The sequence below is a fragment of the Theobroma cacao genome, chromosome 7, assembly GCF_000208745.1.
Source record: "Theobroma cacao cultivar B97-61/B2 chromosome 7, Criollo_cocoa_genome_V2, whole genome shotgun sequence".
In the NCBI taxonomy this organism is placed as follows: domain Eukaryota; kingdom Viridiplantae; phylum Streptophyta; class Magnoliopsida; order Malvales; family Malvaceae; genus Theobroma; species Theobroma cacao.
In genome coordinates, this window is record NC_030856.1 from 8,431,620 (window position 1) to 8,441,205 (window position 9,586).

The window sequence follows — 9,586 nt, forward strand, 5'->3', positions numbered from 1 at the left end:
AAATTAAGCATTCGGTTTTATAATAAATGTTTATATTCCTTAATTAAATAGTCGAATTTAAATCTCCTTTTTTTATTAAAAAAAAGTCACATTTAGCTTGTAGCATTAAACTTTTTTATATCGAATCAAGAAATTTCATTAAAAAAACAAAAAAGCCATTAATTCATGCATAAGCTCACCAATATAATAAAAATAAGCAAAATCTAACAAAAATCCAAAAAAGCCACATTTAACTTGCAATATTGATTTAATTAAATGCATTGTCATTGTCGATATATTATTGATTTTCTTATTTATAATTAAATAGATAATACTCCATATTATCATTGAATATTAAAGATTTAACAATGAACACACTTAATTTTTTTTTTCCACTTCTATCAAACGAAGGCCCTACAAAATATTTTATTATCCCTTTTGGGATTGAGAGGGCTTCTCAAGTTAATTGGAGTATACTAGTAATTTGAAGAAGGCATGTATTCCCCTCCTAAACCTCTCTTCTTGTCTCTTCCATTTCTTCATTTTCACCATGCCATTTCGAGGGAGAAATTATTAGGAGTATATCTCGTATAATTATTTATTATAATTAATTAATTACAAATATAAATTATTTAAAGTCTATTAGCATATTATATGCAACTCACATTTTATAAGTGGTGAATTTTGATATAATTATTTATTATGATCAAATAATAATTATAAAATCATAACAGAAAACATTACAAGTGAAATATTTTTGAAATTATTAGGTAACCCACTCCCACCACATTAGCCATAATCCACACAATAACAAAGTATTTTGCTTAAACATGTGTAAACAATTTATTTAAAGGCTTTCATTAAAAAATTTTTGATGGAATTTTATTTTAAATTTACTCACTTCCAGGGCTTTTCCACAATAAGATTCCAATGGATTGGTGAAGAAAGACCCAAGCACTTTTATCATCAAAGTCATTGTTGCCTTTTAAAAGGTTTTTGAGCAAACCCATGTGTAGCACATTGTATATACCTAATCATAATTTGTTAGTTAACACTTGCATATTCATAAGAAGTAATAATTCAATATCATAGTGTTGTTACACCAAAATCATTGTTATTTTCTCAATAAAAAAAATGCAAAAATATTTCCAAAAGGGTGTCCTCAAAGGATATCTCAAATTTAGAACTTGAGAACTTTTTTTATGAGATTATGAGATTGCATATTCTAACATTGGAAAAGAGAGGGTGAGATTATGGGAGATGAAGAGTGTTGCTTACCTTCAACTCAAATCCAATGGACTTTCACATATACAAAAAAAAAATTAAAAAACAAAATGATGTCTTATATAAAACTCCATAAACCATATATTTTGTTTCTTGATAGAGAAATTATCATGATTACCCTTGTCCTTGAAAAATCTTACATATGATTGTTTCTCAAGTACATATCTAAATATAATGAATGTAAACCCTAATATATGAAAAAAATTTGAAGTAAAACTGGGTTTATTTAATATATGAAAATGAGTAGCATTTTGGACTGAGATGAGCTGCTACAAAAAATAGTGCTTTTTTTATATTGAAAAAGAGATCCTTTTTTTACTCAATCCTTATTTGAAAAGAAAATGCAACATTACATATTTTTCTTTTTATTTTTTTATTATTTATAACTTTATTTGGTTTGATAATAATTTTATGAACTGAATTGGTTTCCAAAATTAAATATGTTTGTTAAGATATTTTTTTATACATAAAATATGAAAATATGAAATTTATATTCGATCTTTTGAAGTAAAACGGTATACATCGTATTTCACTAGAATCTTATCTTGAAAATTAATATTAATGAAAAACTTAGAAACTCGATATGTATAAAGACAAATGAAGTTATATATTACTTACATTATTTACATGTTAATTAACATTAATCAGAAAAAGAAAATAAACATTCTTCTAATCTAATATTTTTTTTCTCCCTCTTATCCAAAGAAAAAGAAAAATGGGACTGCAAATATTTAAAATTCAAATGGGCAAAGAAAAGAGAGGACATTCCTTTGCCCATAACTACCTCCCTCTTCTTCAAATGCAATCATCATGTTCCTTTGCACTTTTCTCCCGACCCGCCACACCCGGTTAGGAATGTCACAAGCACTAATATTTCGCCACGTAAGAGATCCATTTTGTCTTTACCATTAGGCGCCGTGATCACAGCGATATCGAAATGCTTTGAATTTACGCGGGGGAGGGGGAGATTGGCTGTCAAGCAGCTGGATGGTGTCACCCGCGGGTCCCTTTATTTGTGCGTTTACATTTTTATTTTCTTGGCCTCCTTTGAGTTTTGACTTGGGGGCCCTATTGAAGTAGAGCATCTAAGTATTATTCAATAGGGGACCAAAGGTTTTGTATTTTATTCATTTAATTCAAATAGACATTCATACCCTTACACTAATAAATTTATTTCTTTTTCATTAATTGTTCAACTATATCACATAATTGCTACTCTTCCCAAATCAAAAGATAATTGAGTTAATGTTTTCTTAGTTTAATTTGGGACTTAAAACTTTGGCAGGAAAAAAAACTTATATGTTAATCTCACAATACATATGTCTAACAAGTAAAAGGATTGTAAAAATTTATATTTAAGTTACTTATTTGATTTGATGAATATATTATTCAATCTATTTAATTAATGTACTTTCACCAAAATAGGGAGTAAAGTACGTCCCATATAATATATTTTACATTAATAATAATATCAAAAAAAAGTTTTTAATTATTCAAAAAATTTTAAATAAATTTTTATTCTTTTATTACATTCAATTAAGTTTTTGTATTTTTTTTACTTTGTAAAAAAATTTTATATTTTTATATTAAATCAAATATATCTTTATAATTAATGGTTTCATTTTTATGTCATATATCATTAATGTAGTATGTGGACATGTTATAGTAGATGGAAATATAACATACTAATGTGACATGATAAAATGATTATATAACAATCTCACCCTTCATGTCAATGCTACGTTACCACCACATGAGTATAAAAATGACAGATGTTATTTTAATTAATATTAATTAGTTAATCGTTAATCACTAAACTCATTTAGTTTAAAATAAAAATACAAGAGTTTAATTGAATGTAATAAAAGAATAAAAATTTATTTAAATTTTCTTAAATAGTTTAGAGGTTTTTTTTTAAAAAAATATTATGCCTTTTAAATTTGATTCTTTTTCCTTTACTTTGATGAAATTGTTGATATTGGTCAACTAATAAACATCAATTTTTTCGCACAAAATGAAAAAAAAATAAAGAAGAACAAACTTTCAATTGTTGATTGTTCATAATTATAAGTTATAATAATTTTTTATTTTTTCACAATTTACTATATCTATTTACACGTAAACACAATTATATGATAGACAACTATTGTTTATCCGTGCTTGGAGAAGTTATTTTTTTTGTTTTTATTATAATTAAACACAATATATAATACAAAGTACACGTCAAAAGTAATTAATTGACTAATAAAGAAAAATACTTGACCAAAGTATTGAAATAAATGAACAAAATGATCCCAAAGACATTGTTGCATTCAATAATTGGTAACATTCTTTGATAAGTACATCATACTTGTTGCACCAAAAATGCGAGAATAATCCATTAGGCATCCCCAAAAGTTGGTGAAGAATCCATTCCCAAAATAAGAAAAAGAAAGAAAAACCATTTATGAATCATGTGCTACTACTACTACTACTACTAATAACCCTATATAGTTCTATTCTTTTTTTAAATTTTAGCTAAAATTAGAAAAAAAAAAAGAAAATGGAAAAGACAATGGCAATTGCGTTAATGTAGGTAAAAATTAGGGTATTATTGAATCAATAGGTGTAAAGCATTGCCAAATCTCCTTTGCAAGTAACAGTCCAAACCATGCAACCAAAACCCTTACTGTTGTCTTGTCGTGTAAGCTGTCCTCTACGCCACCTGTTCTCTTCTTCCTCTTTAAAATAACTCACTTTCTTGCTCTGGCCAACTCCTTGCTCAAAGGCTTTAAAATTTTTTCTGCTTTTTCCACCCTCTCACGGCCTCAGTACACGCGTCAGTAACGAGGGATAAAAGAAAAAAAGGGTAACTAGATTTTCTTGAGTTTCCTAGGAACCAAACACCACCTGCTTCTCATCTTTTCCACCAGCCCGACTGAAAAAGTTTTCATTTTTTTTACTCGAACTATCTATATCACGGAAGTCCTTCCAAACCCAATTTTTTTTCCTTGCATTATTTTTTTTTTTTTGCTTCACGTTATATGATTCTTTGTCTGGCTATATTGGCTTAAGATCAGCAAAATCATGGCCGTCGATTCGGCTGACAGGAAAGAAGTCATCTTGAAGATTAATGACAGGGGCAATGAGAGTAATATTCCTGCTGCTGCCGCTGCAGCCACCGCCACCGGTGGAGGTAAGATTTGGAGAGAATCAAGCTATGATTTTTGGAAAGACAGTGAGAAAATCAGCAGCAACTGGAAAAAGGAGAATGCCAACATGAATGGTACTGGAAGTAGTGCTAATAATAGTAGTAGAGAGAGTGAAGGTTTTGATTTCATGCGAAGCAAACAAGCAGCCATAGAAGATCCACCGTCTAAGCTGATTGGTCAGTTTTTACATAAACAAAAAGCTTCAGGTGAGATTTCATTGGACATGGATTTAGAAATGGATGAACTTCAACAAGAGCCTCCTCATCATGGCACCTTATTGCCTACTGTCGCTGAATCACCTTCACCTTCAGCAGCCGCTGTTCCCAGGGTGTCCTTTGAAAACAACGCTGTAAGAAGAAGACAGAGTAAAGGGTCAGCATCTCCAGGGAAAGAAGAGAGTAGAGACTCTAAGGAGGGTGATGGGGTTGTAAAGTGTAGTTCAAACTCTTCTTTTAAAAGAAGTGAAGGTGGTTCATTTCAAAGGAAGTCAAGTTTGTTGGCAACAAAGACAAAGTCCAGGTTGATGGACCCTCCTACACCGGAAAAGGGGGAGCCAAGGTCGGCGAAAGCCACAGTGGGCAAGTCAGGACAGATAATGAGATCTGGGTTTCTTGGCAAAAGTATGGAGGAAGAAGAGGATGATCCATTGCTTGAAGAGGATTTGCCTGATGAGTATAAGAAAGATAAGTTAAGTGTCTTGGTTTTGCTTGAATGGTTAAGTTTGATTTTGATTGTTGCTGCTTTCGTTTGTAGTCTTACAATTCCTTATTTAAGAGCGAAACGTTTGTGGAGTCTTATGTTGTGGAAATGGGAAGTTTTGGTTTTGGTTTTAATATGTGGTAGATTGGTTTCAGGGTGGATTATAAGGATAATTGTGTTTTTTATAGAGAGGAATTTCCTTTTGAGGAAAAGGGTATTGTATTTTGTTTATGGAGTGAGGAAAGCAGTTCAGAATTGTTTGTGGCTGGGGTTGGTTTTGATTGCTTGGCATTACTTATTTGATAAGAAGGTTCAGAGGGAGACTAAGAGTGAATTCCTGAGGTATGTGACCAAAGTTTTGGTTTGTCTTGTGGTGGGTGTGATGTTGTGGCTAGTGAAGACCCTTTTGGTAAAGGTGCTGGCATCTTCTTTTCATGTGAGTACTTATTTTGATAGAATCCAGGACTCATTGTTCAATCAATATGTAGTTGAGACTCTTTCTGGTCCACCGTTGATTGAAATTCAAAGGGCAGAGGAGGAAGAGGAGAGAATTGCAAATGAAGTTAAGAACCTACAGAAAGCTGGTGCTACAATCCCTCCTGGGCTCAAGACGTCCACCCTTTCATCACCTCACAGTGGGAAGGTGATAGGGAGTGGACAGATCCAGAAAAGTCCCCGAGGAAAAAGCCCTATGCTTTCACGTATGCTTTCTTCTGAGAAGGGAGAGAAGGATAAGAAAGGTATAACAATTGACCATTTGCACAAATTGAATCATAAAAATGTCTCTGCTTGGAATATGAAAAGGTTGATGAATATTATCCGCCATGGAGCTCTTTCCACTCTAGATGAGCAGATACAAGATTCAACTCATGAAGATGAGTCTGCAACACAAATTAGAAGTGAATATGAGGCAAAAGTTGCAGCAAGGAAAATCTTCCAGAATGTTGCTAAGCCGGGATCCAAGTAAGTCCATCAGTCCCATCTACCATGCAATATATTGTGTGTGTAGCTCTGCCTTAAATACTTCCATTCAATTTTAAATTTCAATTCACTTCATTACTTATTGATTGTTTCTTGCTTGAAGTTTTTGTTACAATTGCATTACTTTAGTTACATTGGTGTTTAGACGATATAAGGGGAGAACTTTGCTGTTAAACAAGGCTGCTAGTTCAGGCAGGAACTTTCAAGGGAAATCCATTATTTTTGTGGTTTTCAAAAGTCAAGTGAAGCATGAAAGCTTTTGTTCCCATCCCCAAACATATTACATCCCCCGACCCCCAACAACAGAAAAGGAAGTGTTAAAATAAAGAAAGGACATCATTAAGAATGTATGCTTCCAAATCATTTTGATGACGTCAGCACTTCTTCATACAGTGGAAATCAACTTCCATTTTCGTCAAAGCCTCTTTGCATCTCCATGTTCCTCCATTTTATGTCACCCTATGTGACCAATATGAGGCAAAAACATATGATTCCCAGCTGAACAATGTTGAAAATGGAGCAAGAAGGATCATAAACCCAAGGCATGACCAAGGGAATCATGGTGAACAAGAAGTACAGTGTCAATATAGATATATATTGTTGTGTTTTGTTTGATTTGGTTAACCTTCGTGTCTTTCCCTTGGGTTACAATCCTAAAGTTGCATTGCTTCTGTTGGATCGGGTGGGGTGTGGCATGTATAACAATTGTGTTTTCTCTTGTTTGTTAATTATTGTTTCTCTGTTGATGGATTCATTTTAATAAGAATGGAAGACAAAAATACCAGTCCAGAATTACAATATGACTGATGAGTTGCAGGTTTGGTGGTGATATAATATTAAGTGTCTGGCTTGAGTTCTTATAAAACTTATACCAAGGAGGTTTTTTCATTGTCTTATTGCTTTTAATTGTCTTCTCAGGTACATCTACTTGGAGGACATTGAACGTTTTCTGCAAGAAGATGAGGCTTTCAAGACTATGAGTCTGTTTGAAGGAGCATCTGAAAGCAGGAGAATTAGCAAGAAGGCCCTCAAGAATTGGGTGGTAAGAATTGGGACGCAATGCTTTGCTGTGTGATTTACTTCTAGCATATTCTCTTTTGCATATATGTAATCTGTTGAAGACATATGCACAATGTTATATTTTAAACAACACATAAAACTTAGTTCTTAACCATCCCTACTGGATGCATCTCAAATTGAAGTTTAAGTGCTCTTTAAATACCTAATCAAATGTTAGATTGTGGTCACATATTTATCCCTGTATGTTCCAATGGGTAACAATTAAAGTGTTAGAAAACTTAGTATGGTAAAGGTAACAAGATAATATGATGTGCACAAAACTAAATTAATTGATATCTTTATTGAGTTTTTAATCGGAAGAATGTTTGTATCATATTCTGTTTAGAATGTAGTGCAATCTCAATAGATCTTTCCTACTGATTCTTTTTGAGATATTAGAACTTACCGTGCTGGCTTTATTGCATTAAAATCTGAGAAAAAGAAAACCTTCTGTTTTTAAAGCATTTGTTATTTGTTTCGGACTACAGGCTACAGCAAAGCCCCATCCCCCCTTTTTCTTTATCCTGCATGAACCCAATTACTAAAACAGAAGTTGCATGTACAAGTTTAAGATTTTCTTTGTATGCATGCAATAATGTGATGCATTTCAATCTCTTAGGTGAATGCTTTTAGAGAACGAAGGGCACTTGCCTTGACACTGAATGATACCAAAACAGCTGTGAACAGACTTCATCGGATGGTGAACGTTCTGGTCGGCATCATCATGGTGGTTATTTGGCTCCTCATACTTGGAATTGCCTCCAGCAAAGTTCTTGTTTTTATTAGCTCTCAACTGCTTCTAGTCGCATTCATATTTGGAAACACCTGCAAGACAGTATTTGAAGCTATTATATTCTTATTTGTTATGCACCCATTTGATGTGGGTGACAGGTGTGAAATTGATGGAGTTCAGGTACTTATATAAGCATATGAATTTTGTCTTTCCTTTAATCTTTATGATCATGCAAATTCTGTTTATTCTCAATTTTTATCAAAATTCTTGGGGACTCAAAAGTCATATTTAATGAATTTCAGATGGTAGTGGAGGAAATGAATATCTTGACTACTGTTTTCCTAAGATATGACAACCAGAAGATCATAATTCCAAACAGTGTCCTGGCTACTAAGGCCATCAATAACTACTATCGTAGCCCTGATATGGGAGATGCAGTTGAATTCTGTATCCATGTGAAAACTCCTGCAGAAAAGATTGGTCTGATGAAGCAGAGGATATTGAGGTGAGTAGAAAAAGATTTAACTGTTTTTCCTTGCTTTGCTTTCATTTACAGGAGTCTTTGTTGTTAATGTTTGGCAATTTGTTGTTGTGTGATCATGGAAATAGCACTTTGGTGATATGATATTTGTGAGTTACTGCCTCTATTTACTGAAGTTATTTTTTGGACTAGATATTTTGTTAATATTGATATATGTGGTATATTTGAAGTGTCTAAGATATACAATAGAAAGATTATTTGGAATACCTTGAAATGAAATGCATTTGAGAATCTTAATTGATAAAGATCTGGCCTCTTTGAGTAAATCGTCTTTCTTTGCTGTAATTTGGTAAGTTTATTTGATGCGGATGAGCATGAAGGAAATGTATGCTGGCTTTGTTGCATCTATGGAATGTACTGGTAAATCACATACATATGCTGAACATGTCTGATTCAATAAATCATTTGTTACTGCAGTTACATCGAGCACAAGAGTGATCACTGGTACCCAGCTCCAATGATTATATTTAAGGAACTTGAAGAGTTGAACAGAGTAAGGATAGCAATATGGCTGACACATAGAATGAATCATCAAGACATGGGAGAGAGGTGGGCAAGAAGAGCTCTCCTGGTTGAAGAGATGGTTAAGATTTTTAACGACTTGGATATTAAGTACCGCTTATATCCCATTGACATCAATGTCTGTAGCATGCCTCCCGTGGCATCTGACCGCCTTCCTCCTAAATGGACTGGACCTGCCAGCTGAACAAGATAAGAAGCAGACTATACAACCCATCTTTGTACTCGGAAAGACCCATTCGGTGCAGTCTCAAAGTTGGGAGTTGAGTTTACTGCCTTGTAACATTGTTTCCCTGATGGTTATAGCCTATAGTGAGATAAAATTTTCATTTAGATGATTAGATACTAAACTACTTCTATGATTAGTGTATTTTTGGTAGCTTGAAGAAGTCAGCAGTGCTTGATGATACTTCCTAATCGTGTTTTCGAGATCTTTGACTTAAATGGCCGGTGTATGTAGATTGAATCCCATTCTGTCCTGTTTGGGATTGCAGAGGCATATTAATAGTGAAACTTTTACCTGTATCATGATTCCATTTTAATTTTTAATTATAGGAAATGGTCCATTTTCATTCCTACAGACAAAAGTCAGTTGTTCCT

At 33.1% G+C, this 9,586-nt stretch overlaps 1 protein-coding gene across 2 annotated transcripts; it reads left to right on the forward strand.

The window, feature by feature from the left end:
* Positions 3,936-9,564, forward strand: LOC18594390 (mechanosensitive ion channel protein 6). 2 transcript variants are annotated; one of them, XM_018124843.1, is made up of 6 exons: positions 3,937-5,893; positions 5,999-6,116; positions 7,053-7,176; positions 7,813-8,106; positions 8,229-8,431; positions 8,885-9,564. In XM_018124843.1, exons 1-6 carry the CDS (start codon positions 4,330-4,332, stop codon positions 9,171-9,173), a joined length of 2,592 nt encoding a protein of 863 aa, XP_017980332.1. In that variant the 5' UTR covers positions 3,937-4,329; the 3' UTR covers positions 9,174-9,564. The 2 variants fall into 2 exon arrangements, with proteins under 2 accessions (XP_007021979.2, XP_017980332.1); XM_007021917.2 differs by having other exon boundaries at positions 3,936-6,116.